Source organism: Neomonachus schauinslandi, chromosome 16 (assembly GCF_002201575.2).
Source record: "Neomonachus schauinslandi chromosome 16, ASM220157v2, whole genome shotgun sequence".
NCBI lineage: Eukaryota > Metazoa > Chordata > Mammalia > Carnivora > Phocidae > Neomonachus > Neomonachus schauinslandi.
This window is the reverse complement of record NC_058418.1, coordinates 47,107,073-47,134,797: the sequence shown is the minus strand read 5'-3', so window position 1 is coordinate 47,134,797 and position 27,725 is coordinate 47,107,073. Positions and strand designations below refer to the sequence as shown.

The 27,725-nt window shown below is 40.8% G+C and overlaps 1 protein-coding gene across 1 annotated transcript in view; it reads left to right on the top strand.

The window, feature by feature from the left end:
* The window catches only part of RFWD3 (ring finger and WD repeat domain 3), a 48,392-nt gene extending 21,291 nt beyond the window's left edge, over positions 1-27,101 (top strand). The window contains exons 5-14 of the mRNA XM_021703001.1: positions 3,733-3,803; positions 5,283-5,474; positions 5,574-5,665; positions 15,282-15,396; positions 15,908-16,136; positions 18,813-18,963; positions 20,305-20,481; positions 22,136-22,350; positions 22,995-23,206; positions 24,936-27,101. Coding sequence (XP_021558676.1) covers positions 3,733-3,803; positions 5,283-5,474; positions 5,574-5,665; positions 15,282-15,396; positions 15,908-16,136; positions 18,813-18,963; positions 20,305-20,481; positions 22,136-22,350; positions 22,995-23,206; positions 24,936-25,079 — 1,598 coding nt within the window. The 3' untranslated portion in view covers positions 25,080-27,101. The remainder of the gene's footprint in view (positions 1-3,732; positions 3,804-5,282; positions 5,475-5,573; positions 5,666-15,281; positions 15,397-15,907; positions 16,137-18,812; positions 18,964-20,304; positions 20,482-22,135; positions 22,351-22,994; positions 23,207-24,935) is intronic.
* The last annotated feature ends 624 nt before the right edge of the window (positions 27,102-27,725 follow it).

The window sequence follows — 27,725 nt, the reverse complement described above, 5'->3', positions numbered from 1 at the left end:
GCCCAATGTGGGACTTGATCCCAGGACCCTGGGACCATGACCTGAGCCGAAGGCAGACGCTTAACCATCTGAGCCACCCAGGCGCCCACATCATTGGTTTTTGATGTGGTGATCCAGGATCCATTGTTTTTTGTTTTTTTTTTTTTTTAAAGATTTTATTTATTTATTTGACAGAGACACAGCGAGAGAGGGAACACAAGCAGGGGGAGCGGGAGAGGGAGAAGCAGGCTCCCCGCCGAGCAGGGAGCCCGATGCGGGGCTCGATCCCAGGACCCTGGGATCATGACCCGAGCCGAAGGCAGACGCTTAACGACTGAGCCACCCAGGCGCCCCCCAGGATCCATTGTTAAGCATCTACTTTTGGCTCAGGTTATGATCCCAGGGTTCCAGGGATCGAGCCCCACGTCTGGCTCCCTGCTCATCGGGAAGTCTGCTTCTCCCTTTGCCCCTCACCCCACTCATGCATTCACTCTCTCTCTCTCAAATAAATAAAATCTTAGGGAAAAAAAAAAAGAAAATTTACTATATTCTAAAGGGACCATCTCAAATCAGTGGGGAAAAGATAGACTTTTAAATTAGTCCTATTGTAAAAACTGGATTGCTAACTGGAAAACAGTAAAACTAGAACATGGCTCATACTAGAAAATAAGATATAGTGGATCAGGGACCTAGTGTAAAATAAGAAACCATCCTAGTATTAGGAGGAATATATAAGTGATAAAACCCAGAAGTAAGGAGTACTTTGAAATTTAGAGGCAGTACAAGAAAATTGCATTAAAAAATTCTTTTTTAGTTTATGACAGTGAACCAGCATAGATACTTTATGATACCACTTACATAAAATGTCTAGGAAAGGCAAATCTATAGAGAAAAAGTAGATTAGTGATTGCCTGTGGCTGCTGGTGTAGATGGGAAATGATTCTAAGTTGGCATGAGAAATCTTTAGGGGATGATAGAAATGTTTTAAAATTGGATTGTGGTGATGCTTGTACAACTCTTTAAATTTACTGTAAATAAAAGTTAGTATCATGAGGAAGCAATCGGTCAAATCCAGGATATAGACATTTTTCAGGACAAATGATCAGATTTCTCAAACAAATCAAGGACAAATGAGGTGAATTTTAATTTAGAACTTAGGTTCATCAACAGACATCATTAGGAGAGAGAAATGGAAACCCATTGACTGGAGAAGACATTCATAATACATATATCAGAAAAAGGGCTTATATCTAGGGTGTATAACTTTTGCAGCCTGATAGAAAAATGGGCAAAAGATTTTAAAAGGTACTTCCAAGGGGCGCCTGGGTGGCTCAGTTGGTTAAGCGACTGCCTTCGGCTCAGGTCGCGATCCTGGAGTTCCGGGATCGAGTCCCGCATCGGGCTCCCTGCTCGGCAGGGAGTCTGCTTCTCCCTCTGGCCCTCCCCCTCTCATGTGCTCTCTCTCATTCTCTCTCTCTCAAAAAAAAAAAAAAAAAAAAAATCTTAAAAAAAAAAGTTATTAAAAAAAAGGTACTTCCAAAGGAGGGTAGCCAAATGGCCACTAAATATATAAAAAGACTTCATTAGTCATCAGGGAGATACAAAGTAAAACCACAGTGCAGTAACTAATATGCATCCACCACTACAGCTAAAATTTAAGACTGACAATATCACGTATTGGAAAGAATATAAATCGTCCAGACCTCTCATACACTGCTGGTGGGAGTATAAATTGGTACAAACATTCAGGTGGTATCTTTACAAACTCATCTGTATATATAAAACCCGTGGCTAAGCAATTCTGCTTCTAGGTATGTAACCAAAGAAAGGAGTACATGTGTTCAATAGAAACATACAAGAATGTAACAGCGTTGTTTGTAATGGCAAAAAACTGAAAACTACCCAAATACCCATCAGCAATAGCACAGATAAATGTGATATACTTAACACAACACAATAAAACACGATACAGTGGTGAAAATAAATGAACCACAACTCCACACGTTAGTATGGAAGAATCTTACGAACAGTGTAGAGTAAAATTAGCAGACACAAAAAAGTTGGGTAACTCTGAAATGCTGTTTATATACAAAAGCAGGCAAAAGTCAATAGACATTCCTAGAATTTAGTAAGGTGGTAACCTTTGGTGGGGGCAAATCATCTCCCCTCCACCCCCAAGAAATAAGGAGGACATAAGGTATAAAAGGCACTCTTGGGGTTTTTGGTGATGTTCTGGTATATAGTTCAGTTTGTGAGAATTCACTGAATGGAATACCGAGGATACACTTTTCTGTATATATATTCCACTTCAGTAAAAGTTTGTGGGGTTTTTTGGTTCTAGGAGCCAGTTTAAAGGGGCTCCCACAGGCCTATGATGAGATCATTTGAGCCTCAAAAGCAAAAGGACTAAAAATTTAAAATCACCTCCTTGACCATTAATGGAGGTTTTGAAAGGTTGACGAGGAACCTGATAACCCAGGGATCAGACTGGTAGCACCCGAACCCAGTATGCGCCTCCTTATGTGCTACAATCAGAAGCAAACAATAAAAGATGTATTCTTGCTGCCCCTTTTCTTGCCAAAGAAGAAAATTGAATCTACCGAAGGCTCTAGATTTAACTGCCAGTTTATAGGAAATATAGGTGATAGAGCAAATAAGTAAGCAGTACCTCAAGGAAGCAGTCAGTCAAATGTGGGCGGTAGGGTATTTCATAAGACAAATGACCAGATATCCTCCAACAAATCAGTGACAGGAAAGGGGTAAAAATGAGTAAAGGCGGGACGCCTGGGTGGCTCAGTCGGTTAAGTGTCCGCCTTCGGCTCAGGTCAGGATCCCAGGGTCCTGGGATCAAGTCCCACATCGGGCTCCTTGCTCAGCGGGGAGCCTGCTGCTCCCTCTGCCTGCCGCTCCCCCTGCTTGTGCGCGCACTCTCTCTCTCTCTGACAAATAAATAAAATCTTTTTAAAAAAATTAATGAAGGAGAATTGTTAGAGTGAAAAAAAACAGATAAAACAATCAAGCTCGTGGAGGCCTTGCTTAGATTCTGATTGCAGTAAATGTGCTGTAAAGAGCAACTTGAAAACAGCTGGGAAATTCTGAGTATGAACTGCATGGATATTAGACAGTATTAAGGGATTATTGTTGCTTTCCTTAGGTATGATAATAATAGTATGTGTAAAATCCTTATCAGTATTACAAAAAAAATTTTTTTTAAGATTTTATTTATTTGACAGACAGAGACACAGTGAGAGAGGGAACACAAGCAGGGGGAGTGGGAGAGGGAGAAGCAGGCTTCCTGCGGAGCAGGGAGCCCGATGCGGGCTCGATCCCAGGACCCCGGGATCACGACCTGAGCCGAAGGCAGACGCTTAACGACTGAGCCACCCAGGCGCCCCTACAAAATTTTTATAAGTGAAATAACATTTTAGAGTTTGTTACTAAGCATTACAAAAGAAAATAATGGGAATGGGGGCTTAGAACAAGATTGGCAAAATACTGATTTGTTTTGAAATTGGGTGATGAGTACTTGTGTGTTACTTACACTGTTCTGTCTACTTTTTATGTATATTTGAAAGTATCCAAAATAAGTTAAAAAATAAATTCACTATTACTACTTGGGGAAATTTACAGCATTATTACCAATGAGAAATGGAAAGCTGTGGTGAGCTAGGCACTCCTGCTAGCCTCTCATACCTGACTTCTGTCTTCTTTTATGCGTTACCTATCTTACTGTTCCTGGAAATGACTTGGCAGAACAAGTAGGAGGTACCTCAGCAGAGCAAGAAGTTACATGTATTGGTGGAGGAGAGACCCACCCCAAACAGGTAATATGAACATCCTTTTAAATGAAATGTTTGGATTTGCATTTAAAGAAGAGGCTGAGGGCTAAAGTGGAAAGCTTGCAGACTCTGTAGGCAGGAGGTCAGGGTGTGAGTCCAACCTATCTTACTCCGTTATGTGACTGCTTCCTCATAGGTTTAGAAAAGCAGGGATAGAGGTAAGGATAACTTGTCTTGCCTACCCAACAAAGTTAAGTTTTGATTAAAATAGTGGATATGAATACAGTTTATGAAATATCTGGTAGAATATGATTGCTATGTGTTAAACAATTTTTGTTTACAAAGATAACACATAGTCCTTAATATGAGTTATTTACATCAGCCGTGGACTCTGCCAATCTCAAAACATCCTTGACCTACTTTTTGCATGTTTCTATATGGCCTCCATGTTTTTATTTTTTTCTTCTACAAAAATTTTGTGTGCATGTAAATTTATTTGTGTACGTAAATGTTCTATTTTTTTAATTTACACAAAAGAGAATCTCATTCTTACTAATCATTGCATAGTGTTCAATCATTAAGAAGTTTTTAGTTAACTCTTATTTTGTCATGTACACTATAGTTGTTCCCATTTCTTCCTCCCTCTCTCCCTCTTTCCTCCTCCTCCCTCCCTCTTCCTTCCTTCCTTCCTTCCATCCTTCCTTCCTTCCTTCCTTCCTCTGGTACAAATCATGCTGGACTAAGCATTTTTGTACAGTTGTCTTGCAGGTATTTGTGACTATTCATGGATATATTTCTAGCAGAGAGATTGTCTGTGAAAGGAGAGATAGATGTGTTCAGGTTTGATAGATGAAATGCCCGATGGCCCTCTGGAAAGTCTGTGTCACTTTCTACCTGCAGCAACAGTATGGAAGTGCGCCTGTCTCTTCCTTAACCCTCAGCATTGCTTGGTGTCATCACACATCAGTTTATACCACCTAATAAATGAAAAAATGGTTTCTTACCTTAATTTGCATTTTTTAATGATAAATGAACACTTACGAACCATTTGTATTCTTTTTGTAGGCTGTTTCTATCCTTTCTTTGTTTTTCTGGGTTTCTTTTAAGTATTTTCTATTCAAGTATTTTATAACTATTTGACTTGATTATGAACCTAATTTTGAATGTTTAACAACCTACTCTTCCGTGTTTTTGGTTATTCAGGTAACTGCTAGATTTGTTTTGTTTTTTTAATGTGTTTGTAAAGATAGCTCCTTTTCTTCATTTGAATGAAAAAAAAAAAAACCCAAGAATTTCATAAGATCAAAGGGAAGTAATATTTTCATGGCTTCTATGAAACATTTGAACAGATTGCACTTTACAAAGAATGACAAGTGATTCAGGGGTGTTGCAGTTTTTCGGCAGCGTTTTCAGTTGGGTTTGTATTGTCTTTGTGTGGTTTTGTTGATTTGGTAGAGTTGCACATCCTCTTCAAGACTGATTTTGTATTTTCTCTAATTTGAATATATTCTGGTTTCCATCTAGTCTCCCCAGAAGACCAACCCTCTTCTACCTTCTGTTTCTATGGATGATGAAGAAGGGGACACTTGCACAATATGTTTTGAACATTGGACCAATGCTGGGGATCACCGACTCTCAGCATTACGCTGTGGACACCTCTTTGGGTATAAGTGCATTTCTAAGTGGCTCAAGGGCCAGGCAAGAAAATGTCCCCAGGTAAGAACCATAGATAAGGACTGAGCCTGTGCACAGTCAACATGTTAAGTCAGGAGGATTCCTAGAACCACACTAATTTTATCTTGTTGGGCTCTTTAGTGCAACAAGAAAGCCAAGCACAGTGACATCGTTGTTCTTTATGCCCGAACCCTGAGAGCTCTGGACACTAGTGAACATGAGCGCATGAAAAGGTAGGTGGCAAGAATCTACCTACTTGGCAAATCTGAGAAAGGAGGTATGACTCACTCTTAATGTGGTTGTAAGGCTTTACTTGCATTGTGACGGGGGAGTCTCTGGGGGATCACTGGCAGTCTGTCTCACATTGTGATTTATAATACATGTCTGATATCTTCTGAAGGAGGTCTGCATGGTTTGCTCTCCATACAGCATTAAAAATGAGGTTTTGGAGTAACAACTAATTGTGACTTCAGCTAGCTCAATGAATGTGGGCCCCAGGCTTATTGAATGTGTACCTTCTCAGCCATAGAATGGGGGAGCCTACCTAACAATGAAGTTGATGCACAGAAAGCAGAGCTGGGAAGTGGAGAAAGACAGATTCATGGCCCTTGATTCAGCCATGCCTAAAGTTAGACTCCAATGGATTTCTCAGTTATCTAAGTCAATACATTGGTTTTCAGTTTTAGTTTGCCCGCTTAAATAAAGTTTCTGTCATATAATCTAGGGAGTATTGACCAATGTTTCATCACATAACATTTTCATTCTGGGAAAACTGACACCTGGGTCATGAAAAACTCATTCCTTGAAAGAAGGGGAAGAGTGCTCGCTTTGGCAGCACATACATGGAAGAAGGATAACAGGTGGTAACTGTGCCACTTAACTTCTGTACCTCACGTAAGCCTCCGCTTTCAGAGCCTGAGTGCTGTGTGCTGATTGGAACAGGTAGATTCAGAAGGCGTAGAGCAGCTGTTCTTTCTGCAGGAGCACTTAGCTATCCCCAAAAACTTAGAATCAGCTCTAATACTTAAGCTGGCAGTAACATGACCCGGGGAAGCCAAGACCGGGGTGTCTTAAGCCCTCCCCCAGTCAAAAGTCATAGAGAAACCTGCAGCCCTCCAGTAATACCTCACACCTGGTGTGGGCAGCAGACCCAAGCAGAAAGGTTCCCTGGAATTTTTGTAGCTTATTCAGATTCTTCTCTAGGGTTTACATTTCCTGCCTGCCTGTCCTTCTAAATACCATGAACATTTAATCAGGGATTCCTTGTCTTACTCTTTGTAGACAATTTATAACCACTTGGAATTTCCAAGTCTTAGTTTCCTCTTTCCTACAGTAGGCTTCATGATACCTTAAACAAAACAACAACAAAAAAGAGAATCTGGCACATTATTTAAGTGTTGCCATATTTTGCTGCTCATGTCCCTAAGCCCTCCTACAACGGCACTCTCTACAGAAAATTCATGAGTGAGGCTTTGCACATGTAGTGCAATGTAAGAAATTATCAGGATTTTGGAAGCCCAAGAACAGTTGCTAATAACACTGCTTAAAATAAACTTTAAGAACATTAAAAAAATAAAAATACCCACCGAGAGAGTGCAGGGACAGGGGTTTTCTCACAGTGCTGCTGTTAAGAATGTACACCGACAGGGCGCCTGGGTGGCTCAGTCGTTAAGCGTCTGCCTTCGGCTCAGGTCATGATCCCAGGGTCCTGGGATGGAGCCCCGCATCGGGCTCCCTGCTCTGCGGGAAGCCTGCTTCTCCCTCTCCCACTCCCCCCGCTTGTGTTCCTGCTCTCGCTGTGTCTCTCTCCGTCAAATAAATAAATAAAATCTTTAAAAAAAAAAAAAAGAATGTACACTGACACAACTATTTAGAGAGACCCTTGACCCTGTGCTTCAAAAGCGTTTAAAACTAATTCTGCTTTAGGCATTTATTCTAAAGGAACGATTTGTGAAGAAGTGTGTGCAAAGATTTACTAATGGGGGGCACCTGGCTGGCTCAGTTGGTGGAGCATGCAACTCTTGATCTCAGGATTTTAAGTTCAAGCCCCATATTGGGTGTAATGATTATTTAAAAGTAAAATCCTTAGGGGCACATGGATGGTGGTTCAGTCAGTCAGACGTCTGACTCTTGGTTTCAGCTCAGGTTGTGATCCCGTGGGTCGAGAGATCAAGCCCCACGTCACTCTGCACTCAGTGGGGAGTCTGCTTGAGATTCTCTCCCTCTGCCCCTTCGCCCACTCTCGTGAGCTCGCTCGCTCGCTCTCTAAAATGAATAAATCTTTTTAAAAATAAATAGGGGCGCCTGGGTGGCTCAGTTGGTTAAGCATCTGCCTTTGGCTTGGGTCATGATCGCAGAGTCCTGGGATAGAGCCTCGAGTCGGGCTCCCTGCTCAGCAGGGTGTCTGCTTCTCCCTCTGCCCCTTCCCCCGCTCATGCTCTCTTTCACTCTCTCTCAAATTAATAAATAAAAAAATGAAATCTTTAGAAGTAAATAAATAAATCTTTTTTTTTTTTTAAAGATTTTATTTATTTATTTGACAGAGAAAGACACAGCGAGAGACGGAACACAAACGGGGAGTGGGAGAGGGAGAAGCAGACTCCCCGCCGAGCAGGGAGCCCGATGCGGGACTCGATCCCGGGACTCCAGGATCATGACCTGAGCCGAAGGCAGTCGCTTAACCAACTGAGCCACCCAGGCGCCCTAAATAAATCATTTTTTAACAAAACAAAAAGATTCACTTCATGAGACTTTCCATTTAAGCATTGTTAATCCAAACCGAGAGAATTAATTGGTTGAGTAAACTGGCATATCCAGTGATGGAATACTACACATTTATTTAAACTGATGTTAAAGTGTATGTAATATTTTGTCATGTGAAAGCACATTATGGTGATTATATTTTTGCGAAGTAGAAAAAATACTACAGGTAGTCACTGAGTAGTGGAATTACAGATGATTTTAATTTTCTTCTTTATTTTTTCTCGTTTGGTCCAACAAATACTTACTTGGTCCAATAAATATTTAGTGTTTTTACATGGCAGCCTTGTGAAGAGGGTAATTTTGTTGAAAAAGCTAACTTTGTAGGCACGGTTGTTAAGATATGAATATATTTAAAACTTTGCTGATTACTCAAAGAACTCCCAAGAAACAGAAATCCAGGACCAGTTGGCTTTATAGGTGAATTCTACCAAACATTTAAAGAAGAGTTAATACTTATTCTTTTTTTAAGGATTTATTTATTTATTTTAGTGGGGTGGGGCAGAGGGAGAGAGAGAATTCTGAAGCAGACTCCCCGCTGAGTGTGGAGCCCAACACAGGGCTTGACCCCAGGATCATGACCTGAGCCCTAATCAAGACTCGGCCGCTTAACCGACTAAGCTGCCCAGGCGCCCCAATACCTAATTCTTTTCAAACTTTTTCAAAAAATAGAAGAGGAAGGAAAACTTCCAAATTCATTTTATGAGTCAGTGTCACCCTGATACCAATACCAGATAAAGACACCACAGAAAAAAAGAGAACTACAGGCCAATATCTCTGATGAATATAGGTGCAGAAATCCTCAACAAAGTATTAGCAAACCAAATCCAACAATACATTAAAAAAAAAAAATCATTCACCATGATCAAGTGGGATTTATTCCCAGGATGCAAGGGTGGTTCATTATTCACAAATTAATGTGATACATCATCTCAATAGAAAGGATAAAAACCAAATAATCATTTCAAAAGATGCAAAAAAAAAATTTGACAAAATACAACATCCATTCATGATAAAACTCTCAAAAAGTAGGTGTGGAGGGAACAGACTTCAACATAATAAAGGCCTTATATGAAAAGCCCCACAGCTCTATCATCCTTAATGGGGGAAATGTGGGATCTTTTCTCTTAAGGTCAGGAACAAGACAAGGATATCCACTCTCACCACAGCGATCAGATAAAATAAATAAAATAAAAGACATCCAAATTGGTGGGGCGCCTGGGTGGCTCAGTCGGTTAAGCGACTGCCTTCGGCTCAGGTCACGATCCTGGAGTCCCGGGTTCGAGTCCCGCATCGGGCTCCCTGCTCGGCGGGGAGTCTGCTTCTCCCTCTGACCCTCCCCCTCTCATGTGCTCTCTCTCTCTCATTCTGTCTCAAATAAATAAATAAAATCTTTAAAAAAAAAAATAAAAGACATCCAAATTGGTAAGGAAGAAGTAAAACTTCACTATTTGCTGATGATATGGTACTGTACGTAGAGAACCCAAAGACTCCACCAAAAAACTGCCAGAACTGATAAATGAATTCAGTAAATTTGCAGAAAGAAAAATCAATGTACAGAAAACCGTTCCATTTCTATACACTAATAATGAAGCAGCAGAAAGAGAAGTTAAGAAAATAATCCCATTTATAATTGTACCAAAAATAATGAAATACCTAGGAATAAACTTAAGAGAAAGACCTATACTCTGAAAACTATAAAACATTGATGAAAGAAATTGAAGATGGCACAAATGGAAAGATATTCCATGCTCATGGATTGGAAGAACAAATATTGTTAAAATGTCTTTGCTACCCAAAGTAATCTACACAGTTAGTGTAATCCCTATCAAAATACCAACAGCATTTTTCACAGAACTGGAACAAACAATCCTAAAATTTGTATGGAATCCTAAAAGAAAAAACTGGAGGTATCACAATTCCAGAGTTCAAGTTATATTATAAAGCTGTAGTAGTCAAAACAGTATGGTATTGGCACAAAAACAGTCACAAAGTTTAATGGAACAGAATAGAAAATCCAGAAATGAATCCACAATTACATGATCAATTACTCTTTGATATAGCAGGAAAGAATATGCAATGAGGAAAGAGACCGTCTCTTCAACAAATGGTGTTGGGAAAGCTGGACAGCAACATGCAAAAGAATGAAACTGGACCACTTTCTTATACCATACACAAGAATAAACTCAAAATGGATTGAGGACCTAAATGTGAGACCTGAAACCATAATAAAGCCTAAAAAAGAGCATAATTACACTGACATCAGCAGTAGCAACATCTTTCTAGCTAGGTCTCCTGAGGCAAGGGAAACAAACGCAAAAATAAACTACTGGGACTGCATCAAAATAAAAAGCTTCTGCACAGCAAAGGAAACACCAACAAAAAACAACCTACTGAATGGGAGAAGATAATTTGGAAATGACCTATCTGATAAAGGGTTAGTATCCAAAATATATAAAGAACTTGTATAACTCACCACCCTAAAAACAAATAATCCAATTTTTTAAAAAATGGGCAGACAGCATGAACACACATTTCTCCAAAGAAGACATCCAGATGGCCAACAGACACATGAAAAGATGCTTAATATCACTCATCATTGGGGAAATGCAAATGAAAACTATAATGAGATATCCCCTCATACCTGTCAGAATGGCTAAAAATCAAAAACAGAAGAAACAACAGGTGTTGGCGAGGATGTGGAGAAAAAAGAACCCTCTTGCACTGTTGGTAGGAATGCACACTGGAGCAGCCACTGTGGAGACAGTATGGAGGTTCCTCAAAAAATTTAAAAGAGCAATACCATGTGATCCAGTAATCACACTGCTGTTTAACCATAGAATACAAAAACACTAATTCAAAGGGATGTATGCATTATTTTACAATAACCAAAGTATGGAGGCAGCCCAAGTGGAGATGAATGGATAAAGAAGAGGTGGTATACACATACACACACACGAATATTCAGCCACAAAAAAGAATGAAATCTTGCCTTATGCAACAACACGGGTGGAGCTGGAGAGTGTAATATTAAATGAAATAAGCCAGTCAGAGAAAGACAAATACCGTATAATTTCATGCATATGTGGAATTTAAGAAATAAAATAAATGAGCAAAGGGGGGGGGGGGAAAAAAGATTTTTTAAAGATATTATTTATTTGACAGAGACACAGCAAAAGAGGGAACACAAGCAGGGGCAGAGGAAGAGGGAGAAGCAGGCTTCCCGCAGAGCAGGGAGCCCAATGCGGGACTTGATCTCAGGACCCCGGGATTATGACCTGAGCTGAAGGCAGGCACTTAACGACTGAGCCACCCAGGCACCCCAAAAACCAGACTCTTAACTATAGAGAACAAACAGATGGGGGGTGAGGGATGGGTGAAATAGGTGAAGGGGATTACAAGTACACTTACCTTGATGAGCACTGAGTAATACATGGAATTGTTGAATCACTGTATTGTACACCTGAAACTAATATAACACTATGTTAACTACACTGGAGTTAAAAATAAACTTCTGGTTACTATAATCAATCAGTATGCTCCCTATCCTCTTTAGAAAATGAGAACATTTTGAAAATGCCAGTAAATACAGAAACTTAATAAAATGAACACCCTTGTACTGGACTTTATCAGATCTTAACAAATTGCCATATTTGTTTTAGGCCTTAAAAAAATAAATCATTATAGGTAAAGCAAAAGCTTCCTTGTGAATTTCATTGTCCTTAATTCCATCTCTTTCCCCAGAGGATCTATAATCATAAATCATATATAGTATGATTTAGAGTTTTTACACTTTATGCAAGTGTTACTAGATTATAATTTTTCTCTGTAATTTGTTTTTTTGTTTGTTTTTTAAAAATTTTATTTATTTAGGGGCGCCTGGGTGGCTCAGTCGTTAAGTGTCTGCCTTCGGCTCAGCTCATGATCCCAGAGTCCTGGGATCGAGCCCCACATTGGGCTCTCTGCTCCGCGGGAAGCCTGCTTCTCCCTCTCCCACTGCCCCGTTTGTGTTCCCTCTCTCGCTGTGTTTCTCTGTCAATTAAATAAATAAATAAAATCTTAAAAAAAAATTTTTTTTTGTTTATTTGAGAGAGAAAGGGCATGAGAGCAGGGTGAGGGGCAGAGGAAGAAGTAGACTCCCCGCTGAGCAGGGAGTCTGATGTGGGGCTTGATCCCAGGAGCCTGGGATCATGACCTGAGCTGAAGGCAGATGCTTAACCAACTGAGCCACCCAGGAGCCCTGTTTTTTTGTTTAGAATTATGTTTGGGGTACATATCCTAGTTGGGATAGCTCTAGCTTATTCATTCTAACTCCTGTAGAGTGTTCTAGTTCTCTAATTTAGAATTTCTCTGTATGTGTTTTGTATTGGTGGACAGTTAAGGTGGTTTCCAGTTTTTGTTACTATAAGCCATCGTGCAAAGAGATGGGCAAAAGTCTCATTATGTGTAGAAATGGAATTACTTTATCGTAGGTCACATGTAATTTCAACTTCAATAGATACTGTCAAATTGTTCTTCCAAGAAGCTGTTTCCAATTTGCACTCCCACCAGCAAAAGTAAGATTTCTCATTTTTTTCATACCCTTGTCCGCTTTGTGTTACCAGACTTAGTTTTGACAGTCTCATGGAGTCAAGTAGTATTTATTTAATTTGTATATCCTCAGTTATTAATGAAGTTGGAATACTCATCTGTGAATTTTGTTTTTTATCTTTTGTTCATTTGTATTGAGCAAAATATATTGCTTATTTTTTACTGATGTACAGTTCATTGTGTTTTCCTTATACAGTTGACGTGGGGACTAGAGGCACCAACCCCTCACACAGTCAAAAATCCACATATAACTTCTTTAACTCCCCAAAACCTTAACCTTAATAGCCTACTGTTGACTAGAAACCTTACTGGTAACATATATTAACATATATTTTATATGTTATATGTATTATGTACTGTATCCTTACAATAATACCTAACTTTTTCTTAATTTTTTCCACATTTCTAGGTTACACGGCTACACATTTCTAGGTTTATCTATGAGTTTTTTCAAATTGTTGCAAATCTCCAAAAAAATTTTCCAGTGTATTTATAGAAAAAAAATCCACTGTAAGTGGACCAGCACAGTTCAAACCCATGTTGTTCGGGGTCACCTACACTGATTCTTTGCTGGTTGTGTATATTGCAAATAGCATCTCCCATTCTGTGGCTTGTCTCTTAAACTTGTTTATGTTTTCTTTTGTTGAACATGAGTTTTTAATTTTAATGCAGTCAAATTTTACCTCTTGTTTTTTGTTTCTTTGCCCACTGCTTCAAGGTCATAAAGACATAACATCGTCTTCTAAAGGTTCTTCAAAAATTTTGCTTTTTATATAGGTTTTAAATATTTTTTAAATATAGTTTTTTGGATAACCAGGTGTTGTAGCATAATTATTAAGTAATATGTTCTTCCTGTGTAAGTTTGCCTTGCTGCCTTTATCCTAGATTAAGTTTTTGTATATGAATGGACTACTTTTAGGTTCCATGGTCTCTTTGTTAATTCTTGCCCCAGTATTCCGAAGTTATAATTTAGTGTAGTTTTAAAATACCTCCTCCCACCTTGTTCTTCAAATTGACTTTGGTATTCTTGGCATTTTGCTCTTAATTTTAAAATTAGTTTCCTAAGTTCCATTTAATGCAATTTCAATCAGAATTTCAAAGGGAAAAGTTCCCTTTGAAATTCTGATTGAAATTGCATTAAATTTTTTGAGTAACTTGAGAAGTTCTGTCTTGATGATTTTGAGTCGTTCCAGCTGTGAACATTATATAATATCCTTCCTTCCACTTATTCACTGTCTTCTTGTGCCTTTTACAAGTGTACTTTGCTTCATAAAGCTCTTGCATGCTCTTTAACTTTATTCCTAGGTTGCTATTTTTAGAATTGCTCTTGTGAATGATTTTTTTTCTGTTACATTTACTAATCAGTTATCTGGCATATGGGAAGTGCTGTTGATCTAAATTTTTTGTTTTAGTTCATTTATTGTTTTAGTTCATTTATTTTTTCAGTATTCTGTATACCCACCGGGGGGCTTGAGCTCCGTGACTCTGAGATCAAGAATCATGCATTTCTCTGACTGAGCCAGCTAGGCACCCCAATCTAATTTCTTGGTCTTAATTCCAGCACATAGTTTGTGGGTTCTCTTAAACTTTCCATGAAGATAAATAGGGCAGCTTTATCCCTTCCTTTCCAGTTTTCATCTTTTTTCTATCCTATCTTACTGAGTGTAAATTTTTTTTTTTTTTTGCATATTTTGAAGTGTCTTTAGGTACATGCAAATTTATAACTTATTCTTGGTGAATGTTTTTCATTATGCGTTATTCCTCTTTATGCCTATTGATGTTTTTTGTTTGTTTTAAGATTTTATTTATTTATTTGACAGAGAGAGACACAGCGAGAGAGGGAACACAAGTGGGGAATGGGAAAGGGAGAAACAGGCTTCCCGCGGAGCAGCGAGCCCTATGTGGGGCTCGGTCCCAGGACCCTGGGATCATGACCTGAGCTGAAGGCAGACGCTTAATGACTGAAACAACTAGGCGCCCCTATTCATGCTTTTAAATTCTAACTGGTCTTAGCATTTTCCCCAGTATATACCTTCTATCTTTTTAACTTCAGCCTCATTTTTGTAGTGTTATTTAATTTCAGTATCTGATGAACAACTGGTAACTTACTGTTTTCTTTTAATCCAACAGATGACCTTGGTCTTTTAACATTGTCATTTTACTCTTATAATTTGGCCCTAACTCGAGCAGTGGGTTTGCCTCTGTTCCTTCATTTGGCACTTCTGCATTTTTGGTCTCATTTCCTAGTAAGCGCCAGATTCCTGGTCATCACTGCCTGCATTAATGCTGAATCCCAGTGACTCCTGAGTTCAGCCCTACATGCTCCTTTTCTGTAGTGTTTCTGGATGTGAGAGATTTTTTCTTTTGTTATATTTTCTTCACCATCGTGATGTATTTACAGCAAAGCGTGTGTATCTAACATGAACTTAATCTGACATCTTGTTGGGAAGTCTTCTGTGGCCTTCCTAATCTTCACCTGTTGCTGGCTTCCCTTTCTAGTTCCTTACTGAAGGAGCAGATGCTGAGGAAGCAGGCCGAGTTAGAATCGGCGCAGTGCCGGCTCCAACTTCAAGTCCTCACTGATGAATGCAGTAAGCTTCATAGTCGTGTCCAGGTAGGTTGCCCATCCTAATCCAGAGAACTTTGGGGATAGGAATGGAAAAGGAATCTAGATGGAACTTTGGTTCATCTTAGATACAAATAAGGATTTACCAAGTTTTTCAGGAAGTAAACAAGACCCAACTCTTTATTCTATTTTTGATTAGAGCATTTGTTAGAATTATACACTCTTGAGGATGAATTCTACAATTTGAACTTGGAACAGATTAAACAGTCGGCTGTTAATTCAAATTTTAAGTAATTTTACTCTCCTGAATCTACCAATAAAATGAGGGGTTTAGCCAAGATGACCATTGAAGACTTTCAGCCCTCCTATTTTCTGATCTGTGCTCTTGTTGGCTCAGTTTCTTTTTAAAATACTGGGAGAACGGCAGCAGGGCTCTGGGACTCATGTCAGCATTTCCATATAACAGAGAAGAAACGTTCCCATGTGAAATGAAGGAATTGTGCATGAGGGGAATATCAGACAAAAAGGCTTCACATTTACAACATTGTTTTCATTTTAGGACTTGCAGAAGCTTATTGTGCAGCATCGGGATCAGATTTCACAGTCCCCCGGGGGCTCCCAAGCACATTTCCTGAACTGCCTGCCCTCCAGCCAGAACCAGCACAAGTACCATTTCCAGAAGACCTTCACAGTTTCTCAGACAGGAAACTGCCGCATCATGGCATACTGCGATGCTCTGAGCTGCCTGGCGGTGTCACAGCCTTCTCCTCAGGCCTCCTTCCTGCCAGGTGAACAATCCAGCACCTCAGCTTTCATGTTCATTATTCGACTTTATTTATTTCTCTCGTCTCTTTTTTGTAGAATCCAGGACTCGCTGGTGGGTGAAAGTTGACCACAGCCCAGCAAATCACCTTTCCTAGTCTGTTAATGCAGATACTCTAAGGTGCTGCAAAGATATCTGTCCGTTGGCTTCATTCTGTACATGTTATTCACCAAAAGCACAGGAATGCTAATTAATAACTGTGATAAAGTAAGAGAAGATAGGGTACTTGGAAGCATGGGTTACTCGTATAGTCCAAGGAAAAGGACAGCACTCCCTGTCTGTCCCATTAAAGTCACAAGTTCATGGGGGCACCTGACTGGCTCAGTCAGTAGACTATGAGACTTGAATTTGAGCCCCATGTTGGGTGTAGAGATTACCTAGAAAAAAATTTTGTTTAATAAAAATTAAATAAATAAGGTCACAGATTGATTTTAGACTAGAGATTTTTTTTTTTTAAGATTTTATATTTTTTAAAGTAATCTCAAAAAACAAAAACAAAAAAAACCCCACAAAAACTAAAAAAGTAATCTCTACACCCAACGTGGGGCTCAAACTTAGAACCCCAACATCAAGAGTCACATGCCCTACCGACTCACCCAGACAGGTGCCCCTAGACTGGAAATATTTTTAAAAACGCTATCCCAGGGGTGCCTGGGTGGCTCATTTGGTATATCATCCCACTCTTGATTTTGGCTCGGGTCGTAATCTCAGGGTCATGGGATTGAGCCCCACGTTGGCCTCCGTGCTCAGTGGGGAATCTGCTTGGGATTCTCTCCCTCTCCCTCTGCCCTATCCCTTGCCCGTTCGTGCTCTCACTCACTTGCTCTCTGTCTCTCTAAAATAAATAAATAAATCTTAAAAAAACAAAAAATACTATCCCAAGGGCTCGTTCAAGTTGAAATAAGATTGAATACTTATTTTTAGTAGTATTCAAATTCACAAATTCTGAATAAAAGAATTTGGAAATACATTGATTAGTTATTGATAATAATACAGTAATTACTAAATTTTCTCATATTTTGTGCTTTTTAAAAAGCTTAATTTTAGGTTGTCTTAATGTTGAAAACCCTCACATGCTTAATGTTGAAATCTCCTCACATGCCCAGTTAAATCATTCCTGATTGTAGTAGATGTTTCTTTCCACAGTCTTCAGCATATGATTTCTCCCAGCTGTCAGGTCGTTTTGCTTCAGCCTGATTTCCTGTTTACCCACTTAGAAGTTCCATTCAAACACTTCAAAACTGTGTCCCCCTAAACTTAGGTATATATAGAATTAGAAGTAGAATTCCTAGATTATTGTATATTTTTCTATTCACTGATAGCTGGGAGTTGAGAGAAGCTCTAGTAAAGGGGAACATAAAAGAATTGTTTATAATGTTTCTATGTCCCATCCACATCTTTAATAAAAGATTTATCATAAAAGCCTTCCCTACAAACTGGGAAAATACTTATTTCTTGCAGTTGTTCCCCCAGTTGGGTGTGATCTGTTCCTTTTGCCTTAATGCATCTATTCCACACAGCACAGCCAGGTCTTGATAGCTTGTTGGCGCTAATTTCTCTTTGTTTCCCTTGATCATTAACTAGTCCAGTATTTGTGCTCCCTGTTGATTTAAAGCCCATTATTTCCCTGTTTGTCTTTCTGGCTCTCCTAATTCTGTTTCAGGAGAAAACACAATAAACTTTTCCCACTTGGTTCCCCAGAGAAGCTGACATGTGACTCAAGGCTATCCTAAATCTAGGATTTGACAAATTCTGTTTGTGGATAACTTGGATAATAATAGATACTTAGTAAAAATAAATACATTATCAGAGCCTAGGAAGAGAACAGAGTAACAAATAAAAAGGACAAGTTTGGGGGGATTTTTTCTCCTTCTGGAGTGATGCAAATTGATTAGAATACTTGAAGTGTCATCTGTTTTTATTCCATTCAGACAAATGTAGCATATCTTGACCACCTGACATAGAAATCACCTATCTCCATTCTTTCTTGTTCACTCCCTCTGCATCTTCACTGTGGATCTCTATATTAATAGCTTTATTGAAATTTGACTGACATACAATAAATTGCACATATTGAAAGTATAGTTGGATGAATTTTGATATATGTATACACCCCTGAAACCATCCCCACAATCAAGATAATGAACATCTATTGCCCCAGAGTTTTCTCATGCCCTTTATAATCTATCTCCCATCTGCCCCTCCCTCCTCTCTTCATCCCCAGGCAACCACTGATCTACTTTCTGTCACTACACATCAGTTTGCATATTCTAGAATTTTACATAATCGTAATCATACAGTATTACCTTTTTTGTCTGGCTTCTTTCAGCGTAAAGTTTTGGAGATTTGTCCATACTATTGTGTATATCAGTAGTTCATTTCCTTGTATTGCTGGGTAGTATTCTATTCTGTGTATATGTACACATAGTGGTTTATCCATTCACCTGTTGTTGGACATTTGGAGTGGAATATACTTTTTAAAATAATTATAACCCTGGGGAATTTTTATTTTCTTTGTTTGACCAGCTGTTTTCCAGGGATTTATATGCCAGGAAAGCTGAACAAAGGAGCTACTTGAAAAGGTAGCTTGCTTTGCCTTAAATTGATTTTCAGTGATTTCATGCTCTCTTGTCTTTGGCAGGCTTTGGTGTTAAGATGTTGAGTACCGCCAACATGAAAAGCAGTCAGTACATTGCGATGCATGGCAAACAGATCCGCGGACTGGCTTTCAGCAATCAGTCCAAAGGCCTACTGCTCTCGGCTTCCCTAGACAACACTGTTAAACTGACCAGGTGAGTGCTTCGGGGAGGAAGTTGGAGCCTGGACTGTTTAGTGTTGAACAGACTGGAAATTAGTATCCATGTTAGGATGGCCTTAGCTCGTTTTTTTTTTTTTTTTTTTTTTTGGTCTGAGGCATTGTCTTCTGAGATGCAGGTTCATTGAATTTAAAATGTATTCCTTTTCAAAGTAGATACAACAGGCTACACAACCCTGTTTTTTTAAAAATTATTTGTGTTACAAAATACATCTTAAGAGGCACCTGGGTGGCCCAGTCGTTAAGCGTCTGCCTTTGGCTCAGGTCATGATCCCAGGGTCCTGGGATCGAGCCCCGCATCGGGCTCCCTGCTGGGCAGAAGCCTGCTTCTCCCTCTCCGACTCCCCCTGCTTGTGCTCCCTCTCTCGCTGTGTTTCTCTCTGTCAAATAAATAAATAAAATCTTTAAAAAACAAACAAACAAACAAAAAACAAAATACATCTTAAGCCAGGCAGATGAGAGGAACACCCTAGAGATGGTTGAATGACATTATGGAGGGAGCCTTGGTACCGGGCACCATGGAGTTACCATACCAGCTTGGACCTGCTTATTCCTAGTCCGTTACCGGGATCACCCTGCCGAACAAAAATGCTCTCCGGGAGCTCATTCTCCTGGGGTGCCCTGACTTGTCTCGTCAGTAACCCTCGGTTACTGCATTTTATCCATGTGCCCTGCGACTGCTATGAACCAGATCTGAACGCATTCAGTGCCTTCGTCTTAGAAAGTAGTTCTGATCAGACATCTGATAGTTGGTTTCCTGTCCCACAGTTAAATCTGAGGGACATCATGATATTGCTATCAGGCCTGATAAGCCTTTTGATTTTTCAAGAATGCTTTGGCTTAATTAGCCCCAAAACTCAACGTAGCATTATGTTTTATACATATGTATAAAAGGATTTTTTTTTCCTAGTAGTGTTAAAAAAATAGGTGAGAAAAGGGCAGGTTAAAGACTAAAGTGTTACTAATGACTATCTCTGGGTGGTTGGATTGTTAGTTTTTATTTTTCTCATAGGTATATTCTAATTTTTCAGCATTGAATATTGATTACCTGTATAATAGATAATTATGGAGAATTATTTATTTAACGTATTCTTTTATTTTTCTTACATTTCAAGAGGAAAGCCTGTGTCCCCCAAAACAAATATTTTGGAATCGAAAGGAGTTACCTGGGCAGTCCCTACAGGAAATTGGGAATCCCAAATCGTTTGGGTGTGTGGGTGTGTTCTTAAAAGATTATCACTGAAATGATAATCTTTACATCTTTGTTATATATTTGATTTCCTTAATGCATAGTTGTGAAAGTCTTATATCTCCACAGCCTAGAGACAAATACAGTGGTCCAGACTTACAATGCTGGTCGCCCTGTCTGGAGCTGCTGCTGGTGTCTTGATGAAAGCAATCACATCTATGCTGGACTGGTCAACGGTTCGATCCTGGTGTATGACCTTCGAAACACGAGCTGTCATATCCAGGAGTTAGTACCCCAGAAAGCCAGGTAGGGAACCACTTAGTTTTTCCCAGTAATTAGCAGCTTTCTCTTGGACCGTCATATGAATCCTTTCTTTGGAGAGTATTTCCCATTTGGTCAGAATTCCTCACAGAGGGCAGTTCTCTGCGTGCGGTAATGTGTTCTCGCTTTGGGCCCAGTAAGATCCTTTCTATGCGTTCATGGTATTTCTACATGGTAGAAAGCCCTAGTGCCAAGTAAGCCAGCTTCAGTACAGTCATTCATCACCCAGCATGGCAAAATGAAGTCAGATCTGTGTTCTAAACCCGGCTCCACTGCATAGGAGCTGTGTGACCTTGGTCACGGTTCTTGGCCTATGACAGAGACTTGCTTTAATAGCCACATGTCTAACGCACAGGAAGAGATCGATAAAGGGTAGGCCTATGCAAAATGATTTAAAATCTCCAGCTAAACCAACTTGGTCTAAAAATGCCATGTTACTCTGATGGATCATCTATAATCCAGTTAGAGTTGGGAGGTTTATAAAGTCAGCCCAGAATCTGAGGGTGGGTGGCCACCAGCACCACTGTGATCTTCAGAATGTGTTGAGTAGCATTTGGGCGTAATACTCTCCTGAAGGCATAAAGTTCTCAAAAGGAAAAGTGGAATCTGATGTAGGCCAAAATGAGAAGTATCTTAAAAGAGAATTTCCATTTCCAATGTGAATATATATTAAAAAGGGGGCATGGGGATCTAAATGTAAAGATATCACTATAGTAATGATATAGTAATGGTTACTAAACCTAGGCTCAACGTTCTGGGGTCTTCTCATTTGAGTGGGGTAGAGACTCATGCTTCATTTATGTGGTCTGGGGGCCTGAAGAGGATGGATGTGAACTCCCAGCAAACATGGGGACTGCCATTGATGTTGACGGATTCAGGCAGAGCAGGCGATAAAATAGAGCAAAGAGCCAGGAAAGACAGGGCAATGAAAGAAAGCAGGCAAAGTGACCGTTTTGACGAGTCCAGCAGAAACAAAGTTCATAGGAACAGATTCGGCAGGCTGATAGTTCTGAGAGCATTCTTGGCATACAGTTCTGGTCATATGCTTGCAGAAGGAGATTTAGAAAATTTCTAAAGAAACAGTCTTGTTTCTGAATTAAAATGTAGTTGCTTCAGGGCCTGGCTCAGTCGGAAGAGCATGTGACTCTTGATCTCAGGGTCATGAGTTGGAACTCCACCTTGGGTGTAAAGAGTATTTAAATTAAAAAATGCAGTTGCTTCCGGCTATATGTTAATTGAAGGGTATGTCAATTACGGCTTGGAAGCTTTATTAGATGTGTAAGCTGCATTTCCTTTCTGACTTTCCTTGTGTATGTGGCTAGCCCCATTACTAGAAACTTCACACCAGTCAGTCTTCCTTGTATTTATGATCTTGTACTATTAAATTTCTAGTCCTTTTTTTTTTTAACTGTTTTTCAAACATGAGATATCTCCTCTGAAATTGGATGCAGAGATTATAGGTATACTCTTTTGTTTCTACAGAGTGGGTTGGTAGTTTTTATCAAATGTCAAAAGAGAGTGACCCAAAGGTCTTTACCCTCTTCTATAGATGTAGGACTATGCTCGGGCTCCTGGCAGTGGGGTCTGGAGCAGTACAAGTATTGGAATGTGAAACATGGTTTCCTTTCTTCCCCTTCAGATGCCCGCTGGTATCCCTATCATACATACCCAGAGCTGCCTCAGCTGCATTTCCATATGGTGGGGTATTGGCTGGAACCTTGGAGAACGCTTCCTTCTGGGAGCTCAAAATGGGCTTTTCTCATTGGCCTCATGTGCTGCCCGTGGAGCCAGGGGGCTGCATAGACTTTCAGACAGAGAGCAGCACCCGTCACTGTCTTGTGACCTACAGGCCTGGTGAGTGTTGGGATGTCCTTGTGGGACCTCCTGTGGGTTGTCTGGGAGCAGATCGGTTCAGGGGAAGAAAGGAGAGCTTGCCCTACCCTTGAGGTGGCGCTGGGAAGCCCCCCACAGACTCTTGCTACTACATGGAAGATGGTGGCCCCACCTTCCTCCCTAGAGCCTGCCTCTGCTTCTCACTTGTCTGAGGATTCTGCCAGGTACTCCTTGGAGTGAGTCAGCCACTTGAGGAGCCCCTGTGATTTAGAACAGTAATGGAATGAGGAGGCCTGGAATTGAGGCCAGTGAGTCACCCTCAGTGCAGTTTCGTGTCTTCTGCATACCCCTAAGGAATATAAAAACCTGAGCCGGGGTCTGGCAGAATACAGTGATTTTACTAAGAAGGATAGCTTATGCTCAGAATTGATGCCCTCATAGGCAAAAATACTTGTAGATAACTTGCTTTATCTTAGCCTGGGGTTCTGAATTTCATTTATGCTGTATCATTTTGTTCTTATTACGGTTGCTTTGTAGCTATTCTTAATGGCTTAGTAAATTGTGGCTCTTGCACTCAGGTAGTTGGTTAGCATCTGAGGTTCGGGTACTTCATTAATTTCTTTGGATCATCCCCATGGAGCAACATTGATTTCTTTGTCCTGTAGATAAAAATCACAACACTTTACGAAGTGTGCTGATGGAGATGTCCTATAAGCTGGATGGTGCTGGAGAGCCAGTCTGTTCCTGCCATCCTGTACAAACATTCCTTGGGGGACCCACTTGCAAACTACTGACCAAAAGTGCCATTTTCCAAAATCCAGAGAATGATGGCAGCATCCTGGTGTGTACCGGGGATGAAGCATCAAATTCTGCCCTGGTGAGTCTGTTATTTTTTTATACTGAAGTGTATAGAGCAAAAAGCCAAAGTTCTCCATAATTGTACATATCTGTGTATGTGTGTATGTAGGGTTGTTTATTTTTACCCAAGTTACACTTTACATACTGCCCTGTAATTTGCTCTTCTCCCATTTAACTTCCTAGATGGATATCTTTCCATTTCAATACCTGTAGATTCACCTCATTCTTTTTTATGTGAGCTATAGTGTCCTGTGGGTCATCTTGTGAATCTTCAAAAAAAACAAAAAAAACCCTACTGAAACCCCTATAAAATAATTGATTCAGGGGCGCCTGGGTGGCTCAGTTGTTAAGCGTCTGCCTTCGGCTCAGGTCATGGTCTCAGGGTCCTGGGATCGAGCCCCGTATCGGGCTCTCTGCTCAGCGGGAAGCCTGCTTCTCCCTCTCCCTCTGCCCCTCCCCCTGCTTGTGCTGTTTCTCTCTGTCAAATGAATAGAATAAAGTCTTTTAAAATAGATAGATCAATAGATAAAATAATTGATTCAGGTAACAGTTTCATGAGTTCAGGGTGAAACCGACAAATGAATGGTTGATGGGGAATTGTACAGTGCAGGGATCAGTCTGTCATGACCTGGACACATGGATCAACCTTAATATCACTGTAAGTGGGTTAACAAGAAATAATTTGCCTCTTAATATAAGACAATATGCAGCGCACGGCACCTTCTGTGAGATGCCCTTGAGTCTAAATCTAATCAAGCTTTGGAGTGTTGCTGACCAGTATAGTTGCATTAACCACATAAGGACTTGAAATGTGATTAGTATGAATGAAGAACTTAATTTTTAAATTTTTATTTAATTTTAATTTAAATAGCCTTACGTGGCTAGTGGTCACCATATTGGGTAGCACCACTATAGCGTAAGGGTAAAATGACAGGAAGTAAAAAGAAACAAACCAAAATAGCATCAGTAAAGCAGATATGGTAAAAAGTTTAAAATCTGGGGGTGATGGGCAGTTCATTGTACTACCCTACTTTTTATTATGAAAATTTTTTTCATAATAAAAGGTTTGTGAAAAGGAAAAGAAAGCACTAGTTAGAAGATTTCATGAGGGCAGAGACAGGGACTTTTTGTCTAGTTGACTCTTCTGTCCCTCGCTGGAAGGGCTTGATGGAAGGGCTGAATGCTAGCTTGGTTTATAGATCCACTCACAGGTAGACTAACTGCTTATCGCACTGCAGAGGCCAGAGCTAAACCGTGTTATGTATCCTGGCTTTGTGAAGGTTAGGGACAATCTGTTTTACTCCCCCGGCGGTGCTCTCTCTCTCTGCAGCTCTTTCAAAGTTGTCTGATGGCGTTAAGGAGTGTGCTTGTGATGAGCACCCGGTGTTGTATGGAACTGTTGAATCACTTCATTGTACACCAGAAACTAATATTACAGTGTATGTTAACTAACTGGAATTTAAATAAAAATTTAACAAAAGGGCGCCTGGTGGCTCAGTCAGTTAAGCGTCTGCCTTCGGCTCAGGTCATGATCCCAGGGTCCTGGGATCGAGCCCTGCCTCGGGCTCCCTGCTCTGCGGGGAGTCTGCTTCTCTCTCTTACTTAACTCTCTCTGTATTCTCCCTCCCTCTCTCTCTCTCTCTAATAAATAAAATCTTAAGAAAACCCACAAAGTTGTCTGATGATCAAGCAAGCAGGACCCCCAGCTCAACTGAATGACCCCTGACCCTTCTCTCTGTCTTCTGTAGCTGTGGGACGTCGGCAGAGGCTCGTTGCTGCAGGAACTGCAGGCCGATCAGCCTGTCTTGGACATCTGCCCATTTGAGGTGAACCACAACAGCTACTTGGCTACATTAACCGAGAAGATGGTCCACATCTATAGGTGGGAGTGACTGTGTCTGGAACTTGGCAGGCCTGCTGCTGGTTTACGTTAAATGTTGTTTGCTAGCAGCTAGCAGCCCTGAGCAAGATCCCTGCTTGTTGTCTGTGGCCTAGAACTTCTGGGATCATGATTCCTTTGGGTTGATGTGACTCAAAGACTCCGGGTCACTGAAACACTACAGATTGTGTATTTGCAGTGTCCATGAGTAAGGGACCGGTACTCCCATCTATGTATTCATGTCTTGGGTTAAAATCCTTCATGAATCTGCTGAGAATCTATTTCTGATCAGACATTCTGCTGGGCCTCAGAGAATATCCTCCAAGCACAGTCATGTAGGATATGAGCGTACACCAAGCATTTTCTGAAGGATGTGACCCCGCCTAAGTGGTCTTGTCACTTGAGCTCTATGACTTGGGGATGAATGCTTATATTCCAGAAGGGGCCAACCGTCTTCATGGTGCGTGGATGCCACGTGGATGCAGAAGAGTCTTCAGTTGAACACAAGAGGGCACTATACAACCTGTTGAAGGATTTGATCTACTTCTGACTTTGTTGTTGACAACCTTTTAGTAACTTGGTCTCATCCGCACGGAAGTGTGTGGTAGAGCACATCTGGTCTGCTTTGTGGCAGCAACAGAACATTCCAGGTGTGCAGTGCTGGGATCTTGGCAAGTCCAGTGATGGAGGTGGCTGATGAGCTGTAGACCTTTTCCTAATGCTGAGTACATTAAGTTCATCACATTGTGGGAGCCAAGGAAAGAGACCAGTTGTTGGAGCAGTGGGGAAGCCTCATTTTTTCTAGCTAGCTTGGGATCTCAGGCTTGGTTTTATCTAAGCATTGCTCTGAAAACCCTCCTTTTCCCTCACACTAGGAAAAGATGAGTGTATTTGAAAGCTCTTACTTAAGTCTTTCCTAGTAAAAGAGATCAAGAGCAAGGGGCTAACCAAGAGAGGCCTACAAAAGAGAAGCTCCTCCAACTACTTCTGAAAACAGGAGAAAGGCTTGTCTCTTCCATTTTGAAAGAGTTCCTATCTGAATAAAGCTGAGCTGTCAGAGTGAGGGGGCTGTTCTTGAGCGTGTTTAGAGTTCCCAGGTAAAGCCTTCCTCGTGTGAAACTGATGTTTGGCTCCGATAGGCCTCCCTTCCTAACCTTTTTAAAAAGTTGTTAGAAAAATAGTTACTCTCAGGAAGATAAAGTGGTTGGAGACCTGTGTGGATTGCAGGGAGAAGCCCACGAGCTTTCGTTCTGACCGTGGATTGTCCAACATTGCAAGCTGCACTTCCCTCCGGGAGAGGGTTCAGTTTATGTGTGTTTGCTTTGCCGAGGGCTGCCCTGCTAAAGCACTGTCCAGTCAGAACGTGCCTCAGGCGTGGTGGCCCGTGCCTGTTCTTAGAAGCAGGATGGCCAACACTGTGACTTTCTTAAATGATTGTTCTGGAAGTGTTATTATTTTTAAAACAGTTCTGGCCTGACAGGTCCTGAGCTGTTTCCAGCATTTCTTACCAGCAAGGGTTATTGCAGTCGATTTCCCCAGAGTTCCAGGTTCTAGTTGTGCCTTTTAAAGAGTAGCCTCCTTCTCTTTTAGTACATCTTTCAAAAAGCCAGTTTCCAGAGCCTAGGAAAGAGCCCCCTTTTCTCAGAGGAGATACTCCTTTCACTATGTCAATGATTCAGAATGACTGCCTGGGCCTAGAGCATCAGTGGCAGGAAGGGATTTGCACTGAAAAGCAGAACTCATCTGGTTTCAGCAGATTGCCAGAGAGGATGCAGGCCCTGGCTGCCTTTGTCTTTGGCAGGGACAAAACCTGGAGTGGGGTTAGGATTTGACTAGGGCTGGAAGTACACTCAGCTGATGCTGATTGATCCCCCCAAGCACAGGAACCACGGGCCTTATTACCATGGAGGTTGGGTGAATCTCAAGTCTTGCTAATTCTTGCGTTTCTCCAGTAAATTTGAATGCTTCAGAAACAAATTTATGTAACTTCAACTGATTTCTCCCAAGGAAAAGACTGCCCCCAGCCCCTCTACCCCTGCCCCCCTCAGCCTGCAGGAGATTGCATCTGTAGACCCAGGCTCCGGGCTCTCATGTAGCACTAGGCTTTGCCCCAACGTGTCCCCTCACCCGTCTCTAAGGTGGTTCTCCCTTTGGAGGGTTTGGAGTTAAACAGACTCAAAATATTTTGTCAATGTAGATATCCTTGTACCTGCTTTGACAGGGCAGTGGGATCTCTCGTTCATATTCTGTGTTTTAATGTTTGTGTTAATGTTAATATGAAAATAAAGCATTTGCCATGTGTACCAGCTCCTGGTGTCTTTTGTCTCTTTGACTGCCAGAGGCGAAAGCATGTCTGCCTCTTGGGAAAGTGGAACAATCTCAGCCTGGTGAATTTCTTCATTTCATGCAGTACTGGATCTGAATTACGCACGATGGTCTCTGGATCTGAAGCAAACATCTTATTTAAATTGATGAGGTGGTTTAACTGGCAATTCTTTTGTACTGTTGCTTAATGGGAAGCTGTGTGTTTGCTTCTTAGGAACTTGCCTACACTGGTAGTTTGTTTGCTCTCAGATCCAAGGGGCTTGAATCTTGGAAACTACACTTCCCAGACTCCCTTTGCCCACTGGCTTCCTTGGTGTTTTCTTTGAATCCAGAA